Here is a 22864-nt window from a genome sequence, read left to right on the forward strand (position 1 = left end):
TGGAGGTTAGAGGAGGAGGTGGTGGAGGTTAGAGGAGGAGGTGGTTAGAGGAGGTGGTGGAGGTTAGAGGAGGAGGTGGTGGAGGTTAGAGGAGGAGGTGGTTAGAGGAGGTGGTGGAGGTTAGAGGAGGAGGTGGTTAGAGGAGGAGGTGGTTAGAGGAGGTGGTGGAGGTTAGAGGAGGAGGTGGTTAGAGGAGGAGGTGGAGGTTAGAGGAGGAGGTGGTTAGAGGAGGTGGTGGAGGTTAGAGGAGGAGGTGGTTAGAGGAGGAGGTGGAGGTTAGAGGAGGAGGTGGTTAGAGGAGGAGGTTAGGAGTCACCGTTGTTTGTTTCTCAGGAATCCAAAGTCTGTTTAAATAAAAAACAAACAGAAATGAAACTCCACAAAACTCCTCCTGGACAAAGTTCAGGACCAGGAGCACCAGGACCAGGAGGACCAGGACCAGGAGGACCAGGACCAGGAGCACCAGGACCAGGAGGAGGACTGACGAAGGTCCAGACAGACATCCAGCAGCATTACAACGACTCAGTTTTTGTCTGGTCCTGGACGGATCCAGCTGTCTCTACTGGAACCGTCCAGCAGGCTGAAGGTGGACCAGAACCCTGGATCAGGTGGACCAGAACCCTGGATCAGGTGGACCAGAACCCCAGATCAGGTGGACCAGAACCCTGGATCAGGTGGACCAGAACCCCAGATCAGGTGGACCAGAACCCCAGATCAGGTGGACCAGAACCCTGGATCAGGTGGACCAGAACCCCGGATCAGGTGGACCAGAACCCTGGATCAGGTGGACCAGAACCCCAGATCAGGTGGACCAGAACCCCAGATCAGGTGGACCAGAACCCCGGATCAGATGGACCAGAACCCGGAGCAGGTGGACCAGAACCCTGGATCAGGTGGACCAGAACCCCGGATCAGGTGGACCAGAACCCTGGATCAGGTGGACCAGAACCCCGGATCAGATGGACCAGAACCTGGAGCAGGTGGACCAGAACCTGGAGCAGGTGGACCATAACCCCGGATCAGGTGGACCAGAACCCCAGAGCATGTGGACCAGAACCCCAGAGCATGTGGACCAGAACCAGGTCTCCATCAGACAGTCAGCAGAACTCTTCCTATTTAAATAAAACAACCTAATAAATAATCCCCCCCCCCCCCCCCCCCAGTAAACTGGTGTAGGAGGATCAGGACAGGCAGAGGGAACTGGGGGAGGAGGTGAGGGAGCAGACTGGGGTGGGGGAACCATAGTAGGAGGGATCTGTGAAGGGGAAGAGGAAGATGAAGAAGAGCAGGACCCCCAGCAGGTAGGAGGACAGGACTGCGAGGCGCTGGGGGTGGTCCAAGGCTGAACTGATGGCAGGAAAACCCATGTAGTTGCAGAAGGAGTGGCAGAGAACCGGACCGACCAGGTGACCTGCAACACAAACCAACACACTCATCAGAGCTGGGAAACGGGGGAGTCCGGAAAGAGGGGGGAAACTCCCCAAATCCCCGTTTTCTGAGCCGCTTCCCATCACCTGGACTCTGATAACACCACAACACCAGGACAACAACATTCCTGGTTGGAGCCGGACCTGCTCTGATCCCATCTCAGCGGTGGTTTCCTGGGAAGTCTGGTTCCCAGATGTGGGCCGTGCTCTCCGTTTGGCTTCAGGAAGCCGAACCTCCAGGCTCCTCTCTACCTCAGAGATCCGGTTCAGAACTTCCATCTGTTTTCTAACAGTATTTTAGCATCTCTCCCTGAAACTTCCCGTGTGAATCCGGGATTCAGGATCAGCCTGATCGGCCCTGCAGGTTTTTGGTTTTTGCATCAGATTAAAGTAGTAAACTTTTATTTACTTCTTTACAGACCGAGTGTGTACACCTCTCCACATCGATGAAAGCCCACGCCAATGTGTCCCCACACACTCACTGGGAGTTGGCTGTGGCTCAGAGACACGCGTACACTGAAGTGCAGCTTTGTCAGCTACATACACGCTACATACACGCTACAAACACGCTACATACACGCTACAAACACGCAACAAACACGCTACATACATGCTACAAACATGCTACATACACGCTACAAACACGCTACATACACGCTACAAACACGCTACATACACGCTAAAAACACGCAACAAACACGCTACATACACGCTACATACACGCTACAAACACGCTACAAACACGCTACATACACGCAACAAACACGCTACATACACGCTACAAACACGCTACAAACACGCAACAAACACGCTACATACACGCTACATACACGCTACAAACACGCTACATACACGCTACAAACACGCTACATACACGCTAAAAACACGCAACAAACACGCTACATACACGCTACATACACGCTACATACACGCAACAAACACGCTACATACACGCTACATACACGCAACAAACACGCTACATACACGCTACAAACACGCTACAAACACGCAACAAACACGCTACATACACGCTACATACACGCTACAAACACGCTACATACACGCTACATACACACAGTGGCGTGTCAAGTCCTGTCCCATTGGAGAGGCTCATTTCGAATCCACCCTACAAACCCGCGTTTGTTTGGCATGTGGTCTACAAGCGGTGGATCCGCCACTGCCTCTCCTCTCTCAGAGTTCATTTTGCACACAATGAACTCATTTTGCACGTTCCTGGAAGCATTCGTTTCTTCCACACTTTTATTTTGCAGTCCCAGTTTTAATTTCATTCTTTATTTTGTGTTCTTATATTCCAGTAAAGGGGGTGTGGTTTCACTGCAGTACTGCAATTCAGAAAGTAAAACGTAGATTAGAAAAAGCCAGCTGACCAATCGCAGCTAATTGTTCCTCCCACTAAACCATTCGGTCCAATCCGGTGTTACTTCAGGAGGGACGACAAATGGGTCAAAGCGTTCAGCAGAGCCTGGAGCATATGGAGGGCTCTGGCGGGCAGTAAGGACCTCGGTAGATGGTAGGGGTGGGAAAGTAGAATTGAAAAATCAAATATCGGGATTTTTTGCTTCACAATTTTAAAATGGATTTTTTTTTCAATGATTAAAAATAATCCGTTGTAAAATTTTTATCCTTTTTATTGTTTTTATTGATCTTTTTACTTGTCTTCTTGTGCATTAAAGCAGCAGAATGATGGTCTGACTACTGGGTTGTTTTCTCCTAATTGAAATGAAGAAAAATAACGAGCAAAGAACAAGTTTTGTACATTTTTTTTGTCTTTAATCTACAAAAATCAGCAATATCGAAGAATTATGAGAATCGCAATTTAAATGAAATCGGCACCCATAAAAATCGGAATCTAAATGGGACAAAAGCATATCATCACATCACCAGTAAACAGCTGGCAAGGCACTGCGGTGACGTTAGCTGATAAGCTTTGTTTCGCCAACCTGCCTTTCTGCCACTTCTCTATCGCCCCCCCACACCCTCAGGTGCCCAGCATCACCCATCTCCAGGTGTCATCCCATCAGGATTTTAACTAGTTATGATTCCATGACCCTGAAATGGATAAAACCAGTGTTTTAACGGATGGATGGGTAGTTATTAATGCAGACTATGTGAAAACAGACATGACACCACTGATGGGATGATGATGGTCTGAATGACCAGGCGAGCATCTCTGGACTAGAGCCAGGAGAGGAAAGGCACTCTGAGGTCGAACAGTCCCATCTGTCACGACTGCTGGTGGCTGATACTTGTTATTTGCTTAAAACAATTGCCAGATAAAAGCTCCAGATTTGGAGCTTTTATCTGCTCCAAATCCCCCCCCCCCCTCCCCCCCTCCTGATCTCCACTAAGCAGACATGTAAAATGAAAGCTGCTCACCGGTTCTGATGAAGATGAAGGCCGTGTAGGCTCCAAACACTGCAGTGTAGGAGAACTGAAACACTGAAGCAGAGCAGAAAACACGTTCCTCCTCAGGAATCTGGGATCCATCGGCTTTCTGAATGGATGGAACTTGATGAAACACCTCACCTGCAGACAGGAAGATTCCTGACAGCGTTCCTTGTCGAAACCTCAGCAGCTCAATCACATGGTGGAAGTGAGCTAAAGAGAAATGACACAAACTCAGACACGACTCCAATCAGGACCCGGTTCTGACAGACACTTTTTGTTTGGATCTGAAGCCGAAGGTGCGATACCGGGGGTGGTGTGGTTCCAACAGAAACACGTAACGTTCCTTCTGATCACCGACAATCATCTGAAGATGTATTGTGGGATGTTTATGAAAATGTTCAGAAGCTTTGTACTCTTTCAGCAGGAACCAAAGCATTTTATAAATAAACCACGTCTGCCGGCTCTACTGTAATTCAAACCGCAGCTGGACGAGTTTTCCTCACCAACTCCAAAGAAAAGAGGGCAGGTGAAGATGGCGGCGAAGGGGCCGGCACACGGCACCAGCATAGGCAGCATGCAGGCCCTGAAGACCAGCTCCTCTGTTAATGGAGCCACCACCTGGTTCCTCAACCAGCGCATGTCACTGAGACACAGCATCCAGAAGCAGGGGTCTGCATCGACACACACCAAACACAAAACACACACAAACGGAGATGTTAGCTCGAGGAGTGAATGTCAAGGTCAAAGTTCATGTTCAGATGTGATGAAGCTCACCGAGGGCCACCCGAACCCCATCTATGAAGGTCCAGGGACAGTCCATGGCCACCTGAGTGAGGGGGCCCAGAAAGAGAACCTGCAGCACAAAACCACAGTCCCGGTTTTAGCCTGAGAACCAGGTTTTATCCTGAGAACCATGTTTTATCCGGAGAACCCGGTTTTATCCAGAGAACCCGGTTTTATCCAGAGAACCATGTTTTATCCAGAGAACCATGTTTTATCCAGAGAACCAGATTTTATCCAGAGAACCATGTTTTATCCAGAGAACCAGGTTTTATCCAGAGAACCAGGTTTTATCCTGAGAACCAGGTTTTATCCTGAGAACCAGGTTTTATCCAGAGAACCCGATTTTATCCAGAGAACCATGTTTTATCCAGAGAACCAGGTTTAATCCAGAGAACCAGATTTTATCCAGAGAACCATGTTTTATCCAGAGAACCAGGTTTTATCCTGAGAACCAGGTTTTATCCTGAGAACCATGTTTTATCCGGAGAACCCGGTTTTATCCAGAGAACCCGGTTTTATCCAGAGAACCATGTTTTATCCAGAGAACCATGTTTTATCCAGAGAACCAGATTTTATCCAGAGAACCATGTTTTATCCAGAGAACCAGGTTTTATCCAGAGAACCAGGTTTTATCCAGAGAACCCGATTTTATCCAGAGAACCATGTTTTATCCAGAGAACCAGGTTTTATCCAGAGAACCAGATTTTATCCAGAGAACCATGTTTTATCCAGAGAACCAGGTTTTATCCTGAGAACCAGGTTTTAGCCTGAGAACCAGGTTTTAGCCTGAGAACCAGGTTTTAGCCTGAGAACCAGGTTTTATCCTGAGAACCAGATTTTAGCCTGAGAACCAGATTTTAGCCTGAGAACCAGGTTTTAGCCTGAGAACCAGGTTTTAGCCTGAGAACCAGGTTTTAGCCTGAGAACCAGATTTTATCCTGAGAACCAGATTTTATCCTGAGAACCAGGTTTTATCCTGAGAACCAGATTTTATCCTGAGAACCAGGTTTTATCCTGAGAACCAGGTTTTATCCTGAGAACCAGGTTTTAGCCTGAGAACCAGGTTTTAGCCTGAGAACCAGGTTTTATCCTGAGAACCAGGTTTTATCCTGAGAACCAGATTTTAGCCTGAGAACCAGATTTTAGCCTGAGAACCAGGTTTTATCCTGAGAACCAGGTTTTAGCCTGAGAACCAGGTTTTAGCCTGAGAACCAGATTTTATCCTGAGAACCAGATTTTATCCTGAGAACCAGGTTTTAGCCTGAGAACCAGGTTTTATCCTGAGAACCAGGTTTTAGCCTGAGAACCAGGTTTTAGCCTGAGAACCAGATTTTATCCTGAGAACCAGGTTTTATCCTGAGAACCAGGTTTTATCCTGAGAACCAGGTTTTATTCTGTGAACCAGGTTATATCCTGAGAACCAGATTTTATCCTGAGAACCAGGTTTTAGCCTGAGAACCAGGTTTTATCCTGAGAACCAGGTTTTAGCCTGAGAACCAGGTTTTATCCTGAGAACCAGGTTTTAGCCTGAGAACCAGGTTTTAGCCTGAGAACCAGATTTTATCCTGAGAACCAGGTTTTATCCTGAGAACCAGGTTTTAGCCTGAGAACCAGATTTTATCCTGAGAACCAGGTTTTATCCTGAGAACCAGGTTTTAGCCTGAGAACCAGGTTTTAGCCTGAGAACCAGATTTTAGCCTGAGAACCAGATTTTAGCCTGAGAACCAGGTTTTATCCTGAGAACCAGGTTTTAGCCTGAGAACCAGGTTTTAGCTTGAGAACCAGATTTTATCCTGAGAACCAGGTTTTATCCTGAGAACCAGGTTTTATCCTGAGAACCAGGTTTTAGCCTGAGAACCAGGTTTTAGCCTGAGAACCAGATTTTATCCTGACAACCAGGTTTTATCCTGAGAACCAGGTTTTATCCTGAGAACCAGATTTTATCCTGAGAACCAGGTTTTAGCCTGAGAACCAGGTTTTATCCTGAGAACCAGGTTTTATCCTGTGAACCAGGTTTTAGCCTGAGAACCAGGTTTTATCCTGAGAACCAGGTTTTATCCTGAGAACCAGGTTTGAGCCTGAGAACCAGGTTTTAGCCTGAGAACCAGATTTTATCTTGAGAACCAGGTTTTAGCCTGAGAACCAGGTTTTATCCTGAGAACCAGGTTTTAGCCTGAGAACCAGATTTTATCCTGAGAACCAGGTTTTATCCTGAGAACCAGGTTTTATCCTGAGAACCAGGTTTTAGCCTGAGAACCAGATTTTATCCTGAGAACCAGGTTTTAGCCTGAGAACCAGGTTTTAGCCTCAGAACCAGATTTTATCCTGATAACCAGGTTATAGCCTGAGAACCAGATTTTATCCTGAGAACCAGGTTTTAGCCTGAGAACCAGGTTTTAGCCTGAGAACCAGGTTTGATCCTGAGAACCAGGTTTGATCCTGAGAACCAGGTTTGATCCTGAGAACCAGATTTTATCCTGAGAACCAGGTTTTAGCCTGAGAACCAGATTTTATCCTGAGAACCAGGTTTTAGCCTGAGAACCAGGTTTTAGCCTGAGAACCAGGTTTTAGCCTGAGAACCAGGTTTTAGCCTGAGAACCAGATTTTATCCTGAGAACCAGGTTTTATCCTGAGAACCAGGTTTTAGCCTGAGAACCAGATTTGATCCTGAGAACCAGGTTTTAGCCTGAGAACCAGGTTTTATCCTGAGAACCAGGTTTTAGCCTGAGAACCAGATTTTATCCTGAGAACCAGGTTTTATCCTGAGAACCAGGTTTTATCCTGAGAACCAGGTTTTAGCCAGAGAACCATGTTTTAGCCAGAGAACCATGTTTTATCATGAGAACCATGTTTTATCCAGAGAACCATGTTTTAGCCAGAGAACCATGTTTTATCCAGAGAACCAGATTTTATCCAGAGAACCATGTTTTACCCAGAGAACCATGTTTTATCCTGAGAACCAGGTTTTATCCTGAGAACTAGGTTTTAGCCTGAGAACCAGGTTTTATCCTGAGAACCAGGTTTTATCCAAAGAACCAGGTTTTATCCAGAGAACCCAATTTTATCCAGAGAACCATGTTTTATCCAGAGAACCATGTTTTATCCAGAGAACCAGATTTTATCCAGAGAATCATGTTTTATCCAGAGAACCATGTTTTATCCAGAGAACCAGGTTTTATCCAGAGAACCAGGTTTTATCCTGAGAACCAGATTTTATCCAGAGAACCATGTTTTATCCAGAGAACCATGTTTTATCCAGAGAACCAGGTTTTATCCTGTGAACCAGATTTTATCCTGAGAACCAGGTTTTATCCTGAGAACCAGGTTTTATCCTGAGAACCAGGTTTTAGCCTGAGAACCAGGTTTTATCCTGAGAACCAGATTTTATCTTGAGAACCAGGTTTTAGCCTGAGAACCAGATTTTATACTGAGAACCAGGTTTTAGCCTGAGAATCAGGTTTTATCCTGAGAACCAGGTTTTATCCTGAGAACCAGATGTTTTCCTGAGAACCAGGTTTTATCCTGAGAACCAGGTTTTAGCCTGAGAACCAGGTTTTAGCCTGAGAACCAGATTTTATCCTGATAACCAGGTTTTATCATGAGAACCAGGTTTTATCCTGAGAACCAGATTTTATCCTGAGAACCAGATTTCATCCTGAGAACCAGATTTTATCCTGAGAACCAGGTTTTATCCTGAGAACCAGATTTTATCATGAGAACCAGGTTTTATCCTGAGAACCAGATTTTATCCTGAGAACCAGGTTTTATCCTGAGAACCAGGTTTTATCCTGAGAACCAGGTTTTATCCAGAGAACCATGTTTTATCCAGAGAACCATGTTTTAGCCTGAGAACCAGATTTTATCATGAGAATCAGGTTTTAGCCTGAGAACCAGGTTTTATCCTGAGAACCAGATTTTATCCTGAGAACCGGGTTTTATCCTGAGAACCAGATTTTATCCTGAGAACCAGATTTTATCCTGAGAACCAGGTTTTATCCTGAGAACCAGGTTTTATCCTGAGAACCAGATTTTAGCCTGAGAACCAGGTTTTATCCTGAGAACCAGGTTTTAGCCTGAGAATCAGGTTTTATCCTGAGAACCAGGTTTTAGCCTGAGAACCACATTTTATCCAAAGAACCAGATTTTATCCTGAGAACCAGGTTTTATCCTGAGAACCAGATTTTATCCTGAGAACCAGGTTTTATCCTGAGAACCAGGTTTTAGCCTGAGAACCAGGTTTTATCCTGAGAACCAGGTTTTATCCTGAGAACCAGATTTTATCCTGAGAACCAGGTTTTAGCCTGAGAACCAGGTTTTATCCTGAGAACCAGGTTTTAGCCTGAGAACCAGGTTTTAGCCTGAGAACCAGATTTTATCCTGAGAACCAGGTTTTAGCCTGAGAACCAGGTTTTATCCTGAGAACCAGGTTTTATCCTGAGAACCAGATGTTTTCCTGAGAACCAGGTTTTATCCTGAGAACCAGGTTTTAGCCTGGGAACCAGGTTTTAGCCTGAGAACCAGATTTTATCCTGATAACCAGGTTTTATCAGGAGAACCAGGTTTTATCCTGAGAACCAGGTTTTAGCCTGAGAACCAGATTTTATCCTGAGAACCAGATTTTAGCCTGAGAACCAGATTTTATCATGAGAACCAGGTTTTATCCTGAGAACCAGATTTTATCCTGAGAACCAGGCTTTATCCTGAGAACCAGATTTTAGCCTGAGAACCAGGTTTTATCCTGAGAACCAGGCTTTATCCTGAGAACCAGGTTTTAGCCTGAGAACCATGTTTTAGCCTGAGAACCAGATTTTATCATGAGAACCAGGTTTTATCCTGAGAACCAGGTTTTATCCTGAGAACCAGGTTTTATCCTGAGAACCAGATTTTATCCTGAGAACCAGGTTTTATCCTGAGAACCAGGTTTTAGCCTGAGAACCAGGTTTTAGCCTGAGAACCAGATTTTATCCTGAGAACCAGGTTTTAGCCTGAGAACCAGGTTTTAGCCAGAGAACCAGATTTTATCCTGAGAACCAGGTTTTAGCCTGAGAACCAGATTTTATCCTGAGAACCAGGTTTTAGCCTGAGAACCAGGTTTTATCCTGAGAACCAGGTTTTAGCCTGAGAACCAGGTTTTAGCCTGAGAGCCAGATTTTATCCTGAGAACCAGGTTTTAGCCTGAGAACCAGATTTTATCCTGAGAACCAGGTTTTATCCTGAGAACCAGGTTTTAGCCTGAGAACCAGATTTTATCCTGAGAACCAGGTTTTATCCTGAGAACCAGGTTTTAGCCTGAGAACCAGATTTTATCCTGAGAACCAGGTTTTATCCTGAGAACCAGGTTTTATCCTGAGAACCAGGTTTTAGCCTGAGAACCCGGTTTTATCCAGAGAACCAGGTTTTATCCTGAGAACCAGGTTTTATCCTGAGAACCAGGTTTTAGCCAGAGAACCAGATTTTATCCTGAGAACCAGGTTATATCCAGAGAACAATGTTTTAGCCAGAGAACCATGTTTTATCCAGAGAACCAGATTTTATCCAGAGAACAATGTTTTATCCAGAGAACCAGGTTTTATCCTGAGAACCAGGTTTTAACCTGAGAACCAGATTTTATCCTGAGAACCAGGTTTTATCCTGAGAACCAGATTTTATCCAAAGAACCAGGTTTTATCCAGAGAACCCGATTTTATCCAGAGAACCATGTTTTATCCAGAGAACCATGTTTTATCCTGAGAACCATGTTTTATCCAGAGAACCAGATTTTATCCAGAGAACCAGGTTTTAGCCTGAGAACCAGGTTTTAGCCAGAGAACCAGATTTTATCCTGAGAACCAGGTTTTAGCCTGAGAACCAGATTTTATCCTGAGAACCAGGTTTTATCCTGAGAACCAGGTTTTATCCTGAGAACCAGGTTTTAGCCTGAGAACCAGGTTTTAGCCTGAGAGCCAGATTTTATCCTGAGAACCAGGTTTTAGCCTGAGAACCAGATTTTATCCTGAGAACCAGGTTTTATCCTGAGAACCAGGTTTTAGCCTGAGAACCAGATTTTATCCTGAGAACCAGATTTTAGCCTGAGAACCAGATTTTATCATGAGAACCAGGTTTTATCCTGAGAACCAGATTTTATCCTGAGAACCAGGCTTTATCCTGAGAACCAGATTTTAGCCTGAGAACCAGGTTTTATCCTGAGAACCAGGCTTTATCCTGAGAACCAGGTTTTAGCCTGAGAACCATGTTTTAGCCTGAGAACCAGATTTTATCATGAGAACCAGGTTTTATCCTGAGAACCAGGTTTTATCCTGAGAACCAGGTTTTATCCTGAGAACCAGATTTTATCCTGAGAACCAGGTTTTATCCTGAGAACCAGGTTTTAGCCTGAGAACCAGGTTTTAGCCTGAGAACCAGATTTTATCCTGAGAACCAGGTTTTAGCCTGAGAACCAGGTTTTAGCCAGAGAACCAGATTTTATCCTGAGAACCAGGTTTTAGCCTGAGAACCAGATTTTATCCTGAGAACCAGGTTTTAGCCTGAGAACCAGGTTTTATCCTGAGAACCAGGTTTTAGCCTGAGAACCAGGTTTTAGCCTGAGAGCCAGATTTTATCCTGAGAACCAGGTTTTAGCCTGAGAACCAGATTTTATCCTGAGAACCAGGTTTTATCCTGAGAACCAGGTTTTAGCCTGAGAACCAGATTTTATCCTGAGAACCAGGTTTTATCCTGAGAACCAGGTTTTAGCCTGAGAACCAGATTTTATCCTGAGAACCAGGTTTTATCCTGAGAACCAGGTTTTATCCTGAGAACCAGGTTTTAGCCTGAGAACCCGGTTTTATCCAGAGAACCAGGTTTTATCCTGAGAACCAGGTTTTATCCTGAGAACCAGGTTTTAGCCAGAGAACCAGATTTTATCCTGAGAACCAGGTTATATCCAGAGAACAATGTTTTAGCCAGAGAACCATGTTTTATCCAGAGAACCAGATTTTATCCAGAGAACAATGTTTTATCCAGAGAACCAGGTTTTATCCTGAGAACCAGGTTTTAGCCTGAGAACCAGATTTTATCCTGAGAACCAGGTTTTATCCTGAGAACCAGATTTTATCCAAAGAACCAGGTTTTATCCAGAGAACCCGATTTTATCCTGAGAACCATGTTTTATCCAGAGAACCATGTTTTATCCTGAGAACCATGTTTTATCCAGAGAACCAGATTTTATCCAGAGAATCATGTTTTATCCAGAGAACCATGTTTTATCCAGAGAACCAGGTTTTATCCTGAGAACCATGTTTTATCCTGAGAACCAGATTTTATCCAGAGAACCATGTTTTATCCAGAGAACCATGTTTTATCCAGAGAACCATGTTTTATCCAGAGAACCAGATTTTATCCTGAGAACCAGGTTTTATCCTGAGAACCAGGTTTTATCCAGAGAACCATGTTTTATCCAGAGAACCAGGTTTTAGCCTGAGAACCAGATTTTATCCTGAGAACCAGGTTTTATCCTGAGAACCAGGTTTTAGCCTGAGAACCAGGTTTTAGCCTGAGAACCAGATTTCATCCTGAGAACCAGGTTTTAGCCTGAGAACCAGGTTTTATCCTGAGAACCAGGTTTTATCCTGAGAACCAGGTTTTAGCCTGAGAACCAGATTTTATCCTGAGAACCAGATTTTATCCTGAGAACCAGGTTTTAGCCTGAGAACCAGGTTTTAGCCTGAGAACCAGGTTTTAGCCTGAGAACCAGATTTTATCCTGAGAACCAGGTTTTAGCCTGAGAACCAGGTTTTATCCTGTGAACCAGGTTTTATCCTGAGAACCAGGTTTTATCCTGAGAACCAGATTTTATCCTGAGAACCAGGTTTTATCCTGAGAACCAGGTTTTAGCCTGAGAACCAGGTTTTAGCCTGAGAACCAGATTTTATCCTGAGAACCAGGTTTTAGCCTGAGAACCAGGTTTTAGCCAGAGAACCAGATTTTATCCTGAGAACCAGGTTTTAGCCTGAGAACCAGATTTTATCCTGAGAACCAGGTTTTAGCCTGAGAACCAGGTTTTATCCTGAGAACCAGGTTTTAGCCTGAGAACCAGGTTTTAGCCTGAGAGCCAGATTTTATCCTGAGAACCAGGTTTTAGCCTGAGAACCAGATTTTATCCTGAGAACCAGGTTTTATCCTGAGAACCAGGTTTTAGCCTGAGAACCAGATTTTATCCTGAGAACCAGGTTTTATCCTGAGAACCAGGTTTTAGCCTGAGAACCAGATTTTATCCTGAGAACCAGGTTTTATCCTGAGAACCAGGTTTTATCCTGAGAACCAGGTTTTAGCCTGAGAACCCGGTTTTATCCAGAGAACCAGGTTTTATCCTGAGAACCAGGTTTTATCCTGAGAACCAGGTTTTAGCCAGAGAACCAGATTTTATCCTGAGAACCAGGTTATATCCAGAGAACAATGTTTTAGCCAGAGAACCATGTTTTATCCAGAGAACCAGATTTTATCCAGAGAACAATGTTTTATCCAGAGAACCAGGTTTTATCCTGAGAACCAGGTTTTAGCCTGAGAACCAGATTTTATCCTGAGAACCAGGTTTTATCCTGAGAACCAGATTTTATCCAAAGAACCAGGTTTTATCCAGAGAACCCGATTTTATCCAGAGAACCATGTTTTATCCAGAGAACCATGTTTTATCCTGAGAACCATGTTTTATCCAGAGAACCAGATTTTATCCAGAGAATCATGTTTTATCCAGAGAACCATGTTTTATCCAGAGAACCAGGTTTTATCCTGAGAACCATGTTTTATCCTGAGAACCAGATTTTATCCAGAGAACCATGTTTTATCCAGAGAACCATGTTTTATCCAGAGAACCATGTTTTATCCAGAGAACCAGATTTTATCCTGAGAACCAGGTTTTATCCTGAGAACCAGGTTTTATCCAGAGAACCATGTTTTATCCAGAGAACCAGGTTTTAGCCTGAGAACCAGATTTTATCCTGAGAACCAGGTTTTATCCTGAGAACCAGGTTTTAGCCTGAGAACCAGGTTTTAGCCTGAGAACCAGATTTCATCCTGAGAACCAGGTTTTAGCCTGAGAACCAGGTTTTATCCTGAGAACCAGGTTTTATCCTGAGAACCAGGTTTTAGCCTGAGAACCAGATTTTATCCTGAGAACCAGATTTTATCCTGAGAACCAGGTTTTAGCCTGAGAACCAGGTTTTAGCCTGAGAACCAGGTTTTAGCCTGAGAACCAGATTTTATCCTGAGAACCAGGTTTTAGCCTGAGAACCAGGTTTTATCCTGTGAACCAGGTTTTAGCCTGAGAACAATGTTTTATCCAGAGAACCAGGTTTTATCCTGAGAACCAGGTTTTAGCCTGAGAACCAGATTTTATCCTGAGAACCAGGTTTTATCCTGAGAACCAGATTTTATCCAAAGAACCAGGTTTTATCCAGAGAACCCGATTTTATCCAGAGAACCATGTTTTATCCAGAGAACCATGTTTTATCCTGAGAACCATGTTTTATCCAGAGAACCAGATTTTATCCAGAGAATCATGTTTTATCCAGAGAACCATGTTTTATCCAGAGAACCAGGTTTTATCCTGAGAACCATGTTTTATCCTGAGAACCAGATTTTATCCAGAGAACCATGTTTTATCCAGAGAACCATGTTTTATCCAGAGAACCATGTTTTATCCAGAGAACCAGATTTTATCCTGAGAACCAGGTTTTATCCTGAGAACCAGGTTTTATCCAGAGAACCATGTTTTATCCAGAGAACCAGGTTTTAGCCTGAGAACCAGATTTTATCCTGAGAACCAGGTTTTATCCTGAGAACCAGGTTTTAGCCTGAGAACCAGGTTTTAGCCTGAGAACCAGATTTCATCCTGAGAACCAGGTTTTAGCCTGAGAACCAGGTTTTATCCTGAGAACCAGGTTTTATCCTGAGAACCAGGTTTTAGCCTGAGAACCAGATTTTATCCTGAGAACCAGATTTTATCCTGAGAACCAGGTTTTAGCCTGAGAACCAGGTTTTAGCCTGAGAACCAGGTTTTAGCCTGAGAACCAGATTTTATCCTGAGAACCAGGTTTTAGCCTGAGAACCAGGTTTTATCCTGTGAACCAGGTTTTAGCCTGAGAACCAGGTTTTATCCTGAGAACCAGGTTTTAGCCTGAGAACCAGATTTTATCCTGAGAACCAGGTTTTATCCCGAGAACCAGGTTTTATCCCGAGAACCAGGTTTTAGCCCGAGAACCAGGTTTTAGCCTGAGAACCAGATTTTAGCCTGAGAACCAGGTTTGATCCTGAGAACCAGGTTTTATCCTGAGAACCAGGTTTTAGCCTGAGAACCAGATTTTATCCTGAGAACCAGGTTTTATCCCGAGAACCAGGTTTTATCCCGAGAACCAGGTTTTAGCCCGAGAACCAGGTTTTAGCCTGAGAACCAGATTTTAGCCTGAGAACCAGGTTTTAGCCTGAGAACCAGGTTTTATCCTGAGAACCAGGTTTTAGCCTGAGAACCAGGTTTTAGCCTGAGAACCAGGTTTTAGCCTGAGAACCAGATTTTATCCTGAGAACCAGGTTTTAGCCTGAGAACCAGGTTTTATCCTGAGAACCAGGTTTTATCCTGAGAACCAGATTTTATCCTGAGAACTAGGTTTTATCCTGAGAACCAGGCTTTATCCTGAGAACCAGGTTTTAGCCTGAGAACCAGATTTTATCCTGAGAACCAGGTTTTATCCTGAGAACCAGATTTTATCCTGAGAACCAGATTTTATCCTGAGAACCAGGTTTTATCCTGAGAACCAGATTTTATCCTGAGAACCAGGTTTTATCCTGAGAACCAGGTTTTATCCAGAGAACCAGGTTTTATCCTGAGAACCAGGTTTTAGCCTGAGAACCAGATTTTATCCTGAGAACCAGGTTTTATCCAGAGAACCATGTTTTATCCTGAGAACCATGTTTTATCCAGAGAACCAGGTTTTAGCCTGAGGACCATGTTTTATCCTGAGAACCAGGTTTTATCCAGAGGACCATGTTTTATCCTGAGAACCAGGTTTTATCCAGAGAACCAGGTTTTATCCAGAGAACCAGGTTTTATCGTGAGAACCAGGTTTTATCCTGAGAACCAGATTTTATCCTGAGAACCAGGTTTTATCCTGAGAACCAGGTTTTATCCTGAGAACCAGGTTTTATCCTGAGAACCAGATTTTATCCTGAGAACCAGGTTTTATCCTGAGAACCAGGTTTTAGCCTGAGAACCAGGTTTTATCCAGAGAACCAGGTTTTATCCAGAGAACCAGGTTTTATCTTGAGAACCAGATTTTATCCTGAGAACCAGGTTTTATCCTGAGAACCAGGTTTTAGCTTGAGAACCAGGTTTTATCCAGAGAACCAGGTTTTATCCTGAGAACCAGGTTTTATCCTGAGAACCAGATTTTATCCTGAGAACCAGGTTTTAGCCTGAGAACCAGGTTTTATCCTGAGAACCAGGTTTTAGCTTGAGAACCAGGTTTTATCCAGAGAACCAGGTTTTATCCTGAGAACCAGGTTTTATCCTGAGAACCAGATTTTATCCTGAGAACCATACCGACACTGAGAAGCAGGATGGTGAAAACAGTTGTTGTTTAAAGTTCAGATTGTTTATTACCCATAATGCAGTGCAACAGAAACAGTACCAGCAGGCCGGGGTTGGGAAATACTTGCTGTGTACACCTGCCAACACGGTAACTTTCCACTACGGCTGTGTATACTTGCTGCATACGATACAAGTATGCTGCGGCCAAAAAGTTCAATACTGGAGGCCACCTCTAGGGGGCAGTACACAACACTGGGACTCTGAGCGAGTTAAACAGTCAATCCGTACTGAGATGGCATTTCGGTCAACAACAGTTTACCAATCTGTTGCTAACTAGGTAAGAAAGTTTGTCTCTATGCAACAGAAAGGAACCGTTATAAATATACACAAACATAAATATGTGTTTGTGAACAAGGCACGTTTTAGAACCGTCCGCCATCCTTGTATTCATGCTCTTCTTCACACGAGCACTTCTAGTGGTCAAGCACTCTGTGTTCAAGTATTGCACCTCGCGTTTGCCACATGTTACATCAGCCTACATGCCAAAGAATGCATGGCCGCCATGATGAACAGGCGGATGTGTCACCATCAGCAAGTAGATCCCAGGCCTGAGAAAGCAGAGTTTGTTTTTCTAAATCAAGTTCCACCCCTATTTATCTATATATTTCTATTTATTCTCCACCAGTCTGAACCAGTACTCCAGAACAAACAGAGGAATGTTCTGGTCACCCTGCTGAAGGTGGAGTCCAGAAGCCTTATTTATTGACTTGGGGTGGGAAAATCAAATTGAAAATATCGGAATTTTTTTGCTTCACAATTTTAAAATGGATTTTATTTTTGGTTAAAAAATAATTTAGAAAAAAATAAAAAATAAAAATAATCTATTCTGAAATTATTGTCTTTATTGATCTTTTTATTTGTCTTCTCGGGCATTATATCATCAGAATGATGGTCTAGCTACTCTGTTATTTTTTTCTAATTGAAATCAAGAAAAATGATGAGTAAAAAAAAAGTTTTGTACATTTTTTGTTTTTAAACAAAAATCAGCAACAATGAAGAATCGTGAGAATCGCAATTTAAATCAAATTGGAATCTAACTAAATTGGGACAAAAACAAATTGCCACAGGCCTTTTATCAACCACTCAAACATATCTGTGTGTCTGCATGAGATCATTTTTATGGAAGGTTTGGAATTCACCATCTTGTACTTCTACTTCAGTTCCTAAAGACCAGAACATCTGACCATGCATACACTCTGAACCTAGTGGTAGAACAGAGGAGCAGGACCATCTTTGCAGCAGGAAGTCTCACTATAAAGTGAGCTTCAAATCTATTGTTACAGAGATACTGTGTAACTTTTGGCCAATAGGGGTGCTGACTTTGTTCAGCCATGACAAACTTTAGTTTGATGAGGAGCAAAAAGTAGCACAATAGCAAGCCCTCTGCGCTTATAGAGGGGGAGGCATTAAGGTCCCACGAGAGACGGATCCGCTCCTGCAAAGTTACAATGTCTGGTTTCTGAACAGGGCAGCCAACCTGAAGTACCAACTCATGTCAAACACGGCATATTGACCCCAGAAGTCATCCATTTTTATTCACATTAGGCTAAAGTATGGGTCAAAAGTTACACAGTATTCCTTTAACTCAACCTGAATAAGGAAACTAAACAGATGTTTGGTTCGCTACAAACTCAGCAGAAAACCACTCCATCCCACTGAGGAGAAACAACCAGTTTCCAGGTGTTTTTAACAGGTCTGTTGTCACCATATGTGCTAAAAAGAGACGTTTCTGAATGACCAGAAATGTTCAGAAAGGTGGAGGTTTGACCATGTGGAATTAATCAACAATGGATTTACTAATGTACGACCACTGGCCTACTCATCTTGGATAAATATATATATTTATACAAGGTAAATACAAATTTTAATTCATGATAGATTTTGTGTGTGTATTTTATTGGGCTGCACAATATGAGTTTTTCTAACCTTGTGATATTTATATTGTAATATAGAAAAATACAGGAACTTTTCACTTGAAAAGCACTCCTGACTTCTTGCACTGATTTGACTTCTTTTTTATGAATGTTACAAGTATGGTTTTTGTTTGCATTTCATAGTTATTTTTATTGTTATCTTTTATGACTTCCTTTTATTCTGCTGGTCCTGCGTAAATGTTTTGTTCTATCATGTTTAGTTTACGACCGTCATGAACGTAGAAGGACAGGCTCCCATCCAGGCCTGCAGGTTGTAAACAGACAAATGAACATACTGAGCCTCCTGCAGGACCTGCGATATGACTACTTCACACACGTACATGTGATAATGTTCAAATGATGCATTGGGCAGCTCTATTGTTTTATTTACCAAGGGTCACTGTGTATTAAGGAATATAAATATTTCAAATAATATCCAGATATATATCTTTAGTCGCTCAGCAGGTCCATATCAACCACAGAAAACATCAGCAACAGAAGGTTTTTAACAATAAAAATATTGTTGATCATCACAAACATAATGTTTGCTATAAGTTGAAGTACTACACATAACACAATAAAGTATTAGTAAAGCCGCAGAAAGACACCTACGTGGCTTAACTACATGCCGTTGGCATGACAAATAAATCTGCTTTTTACTGAATCTATTTTTCAGGAACCTGCACGTGTGTTCCACCGTCGGAAAGCCAAGATTGTGGAGATTTTATTGACGTTCACTATTCCGGGCAACAATCACAACTGTAGCTTCAGTGAAACTTATTTCCAATCTGTCGCCTCTGCAGTTTATCTTTGCAGCGAAACTGTATGCAAGTCGGATCCTGTTACGTCAGCAAGCAGTTGGTCCACATCCATAAAAACTATTTTAACTTGAAAGATTTTAAGGGATTAACGTTCTCAGGGAATTTCTTGAGAAATATTCAATCAAATTTTGTTCCAATCAGACAGTCAGACCGTCACCATGGGAACAAACCAGAAAAACATGGCCGTCATAAACATGGTTCTAATAAACTAAATGGGTTCAATTTGTCAGAAGATCAGAGTTTTATTGTTCACTTCCTTCTTGTCTCTTTGCAGAAGTTTGGTTTTCAGAAATATTCTGACGTTAACTTGAAAAAGGTTTTAATGGAACAGAAAAATTTTTGCTTCTCAAACTCCAGAAAATCATCAGAAGAGACGTAGCAGAGGGTTTCTCACCATCGTTAGAAGCAGAGGAAGTAATACAGCTGGGATGATGCCTTCAAACCGGAACCCCATCAGGGCCAGCAACGAGGAGCTTGTCTGACACACACACACACACACACACACACACACACACACACACACACACACACACACACACACACACAAAGTAAGTACAATGTGAACTATAACACTGCTTCAGACTGCAGCTAAGGTCTTAGCTGGACTGATTGTCTTCATCTTCAGAGGAAGGAGAGGCGGGACGAGGAACATGCTGTCTGTTGGAGAACCACATCAGGACGGTTTACCTCCTGAAGGTGACCCGTAACTAAAGCGACGCCAGTCATATGAAGAGGATCCTCTGGCTCTAAAGCTACATCTGCAACATCGTCCACAACAACTGAAAAACGTTCTTGTTCCCGAGGCCGGGAGAAGAAAAGTTTTCTCGTGGGGCTGTGAGAAGCATCGTGTGATTGGTCGGACATGTGAGGTGGGCGTGGTTAACACGGAAACCCATTAAGTGGACAGATCCGCATTTTTGCCGATGCAGGTTAAAGTTTGTTTAAATAAAACAGCTGATCGAGGCGGTGAGAACATTTTTACAACACATGGACTCCGCCACGTGCACAACCTGCCCTGCCGTGGACGAAGTTTCATGTTAGTATGAAACAACATGTTTACTGCACATAAGCATGAACATCACTGCTCGCAGGGATCCCCGCCCCACCCTGCTGCAGATTAAGCTTCTCGTGGAGCATGAACTGACCAGATAAAGATTTATTTGTTTTCTTGTTCTTGGAACCTCGAGAGCGAGAAAAAAGTTCTCGCTTCTTGTGGAGGATGAAACAGGCTTAACAGGAAAGGGAGTTGTTTCATGACAAAATAGTAACCATGGTGATGCCGATTCATTCAAACTCTGCACTGAGCACCATGTCTTATCAGTCATCTGCAGAAGGTTTGTTGTAGCTGCTTCTCGTCACCACTGATGTCCTTATCTCTGATAATTGAAACATTTTTAACACATTGAGGCTGATAATCACCAAGGATGTTCATACTGCTGTCAGGGACATGTCCTCTCTGACCAGTCACCCAAATCCACACTTCCTACAGGAAAAACAGGCTGATTTCTATGGAAGAAAAAGGCTAGTGCGTTCATGTGACTCTTGGTCACAAAACCAACCATATGAACATGAACATGAGATGAAACTCACCCTGACTCCAGTGAACTCTCTCCATGTCCACACAAACAGAGGAGACAGGCCCGAGACAACCAGGACACTGGTGAAACGGCGTTTTATCACGACAGGATGATCCCTGAAAACAGAGGACGATGAGCGCAGAGATTAAACCAGTGGAGATGGCCGGACATGCTGCGATATCCAGGGATACATTCATTTCAGCTTCACAATCAAACTGGCTGTCCTGAAAACTGTTTGTTGTTGACTGGAATCAGAACGGTTTCCAGGACTTCTACATGGCTTCATATTTATATAAAAAGCCCTCTCTCACCCCCCCCCTCCCATCTCCCCAGGGTGATGGAGGTCTTTCTTCCTGGTTCTGGTCTTGGTCCTGATGGAGGTCTTTCTTCCTGGTTCTGGTCCTGGTCCTGATGGAGGTCTTTCTTCCTGGTTCTGGCCCTGATGGAGGTCTTTCTTCCTGGTTCTGGTCCTGATGGAGGTCTTTCTTCCTGGTTCTGGCCCTGATGGAGGTCTTTCTTCCTGGTTCTGGCCCTGATGGAGGTCTTTCTTCCTTGTTCTGGTCCTGATGGAGGTCTTTCTTCCTGGTTCTGGTCCTGATGGAGGTCTTTCTTCCTGGTTCTGGCCCTGATGGAGGTCTTTCTTCCTGGTTCTGGTCCTGATGGAGGTCTTTCTTCCTGGTTCTGGCCCTGATGGAGGTCTTTCTTCCTGGTTCTGGTCCTGATGGAGGTCTTTCTTCCTGGTTCTGGCCCTGATGGAGGTCTTTCTTCCTGGTTCTGGCCCTGATGGAGGTCTTTCTTCCTGGTTCTGGCCCTGATGGAGGTCTTTCTTCCTGGTTCTGGCCCTGATGGAGGTCTTTCTTCCTGGTTCTGGCCCTGATGGAGGTCTTTCTTCCTGGTTCTGGCCCTGATGGAGGTCTTTCTTCCTGGTTCTGGTCCTGATGGAGGTCTTTCTTCTTGGTTCTGGTTCTGATGGAAGTATGTCTCTCCACCATCTCCTTGTACAGTTATGATTGAGTAGATTTGGTCCAACCCATTGGTTTCCTCGACCAGGTAATTATTTTATGAACTGGTTTATATGAACACAGATACAATAAATCGCACTATTGTGGATTATATAATGGATGTGTTTTAACTAGCTTATAACTGGATATAATGTACGTGTTGTAACTGTTTTAACTGGATTATAACTGGACCACAGCGAACCGGACTGAACTGAACCCAGGGTTCTGCTTCAGAGTTTTGTCTCTAAATGTTGTTCTGGGTTTAAAGAAACTAAATGATCTATTAGAAACAACCAGAGGACATAGAGTATAAGGTGTACTTCAGGCTCACCTGGGCAGGTCGCTCTTCCACACATATAAACTTCCCACGTAGGAACACGCGAGCAGGAAGCAGGACAGAACCGAGACCCAACACAACCCGTCCGGCGGCGTGAAGTCGCCATCCTGGGTCAGCAGGTCCGCGGATAAATCCCCTTCATCTGCCATGACCGGATACTACAGAAAACAACTGCTGTGCGCGTGAGAAGCAGCTGGAACACCTAACATAGTCGGACACGCGCAGCGACAAATTTAATCACCTTCATTCAGATTATCTGCTCGAAGCTCGAAGCGCCATCTTCCTGTCGCATTCTTTATGCGTCATCATGTTGTGATTCTGTGGAGAAAAAAAGTCCGCGATCAGAAACGAAACCTGGATTTCAGTCGGTTTTTATTCCACTAAACTAGTATTCATTCATTCATTCATTCATTCATACATTCATTCATTTTCTTAGTCCAATTAAGGGTCACGCGCATTTCTTAGTTTATATCAGGAAATGTGGTCAGAGAAAATGTAATGAATGAGATTTAGTTTTTTTAAAGGGCCATTTCCCCACAAAATTTTATCTAACTATTATTCTAGTTACAGACTGTTGAATCCGCTTGGCTACAGTAACAGCCCAAATAATCTACTTTCAATTGTTATTTTTTGGTAACTGAGCTTTACCCAAAGAAACCTCAGATGTCCAAGGTTACCTGAATGCAGCACGTAAAGTACTTTTTTATTTTTATTTATTAATTTTATATTGAACACACTGTAAGCTGTTCAAGTCCTTGTAGCATATATATTTATACTAAACTGCAATATGTACATTTATAAGGCACACAGAACTATAAAATAAAATCTTAAAGAATAATTGCAACAAAAGGTACTAGAAAATGAAGAAAAAGTTAATAAAATGATAATAGCAATTATAATAAAATAATAATAAATAAACATAAATTGTAGACATAAAGGAATTAGTCACCTTCACATATCTTTAAAGTCTCACAGG

The 22864-nt window shown here is 43.2% G+C and overlaps 1 protein-coding gene across 1 annotated transcript; it reads right to left on the reverse strand.

The window, feature by feature from the left end:
• Nucleotides 1-1180: 1180 nt before the first annotated feature.
• Nucleotides 1181-22166, reverse strand: rce1a (Ras converting CAAX endopeptidase 1a). The gene is made up of 8 exons (XM_079258093.1): nucleotides 21883-22166; nucleotides 20564-20666; nucleotides 19368-19451; nucleotides 4611-4689; nucleotides 4340-4507; nucleotides 3975-4046; nucleotides 3825-3887; nucleotides 1181-1411 (listed from the first exon to the last, which is right to left on the reverse strand). Exons 1-8 carry the CDS (start codon nucleotides 22035-22037, stop codon nucleotides 1182-1184), a joined length of 954 nt encoding a protein of 317 aa, XP_079114219.1. The 5' UTR covers nucleotides 22038-22166; the 3' UTR covers nucleotide 1181.
• Nucleotides 22167-22864: the final 698 nt, after the last annotated feature.

Source organism: Telmatherina bonti (genome assembly GCF_933228915.1).
Source record: "Telmatherina bonti genome assembly, chromosome: 18".
Lineage (NCBI taxonomy): Eukaryota > Metazoa > Chordata > Actinopteri > Atheriniformes > Telmatherinidae > Telmatherina > Telmatherina bonti.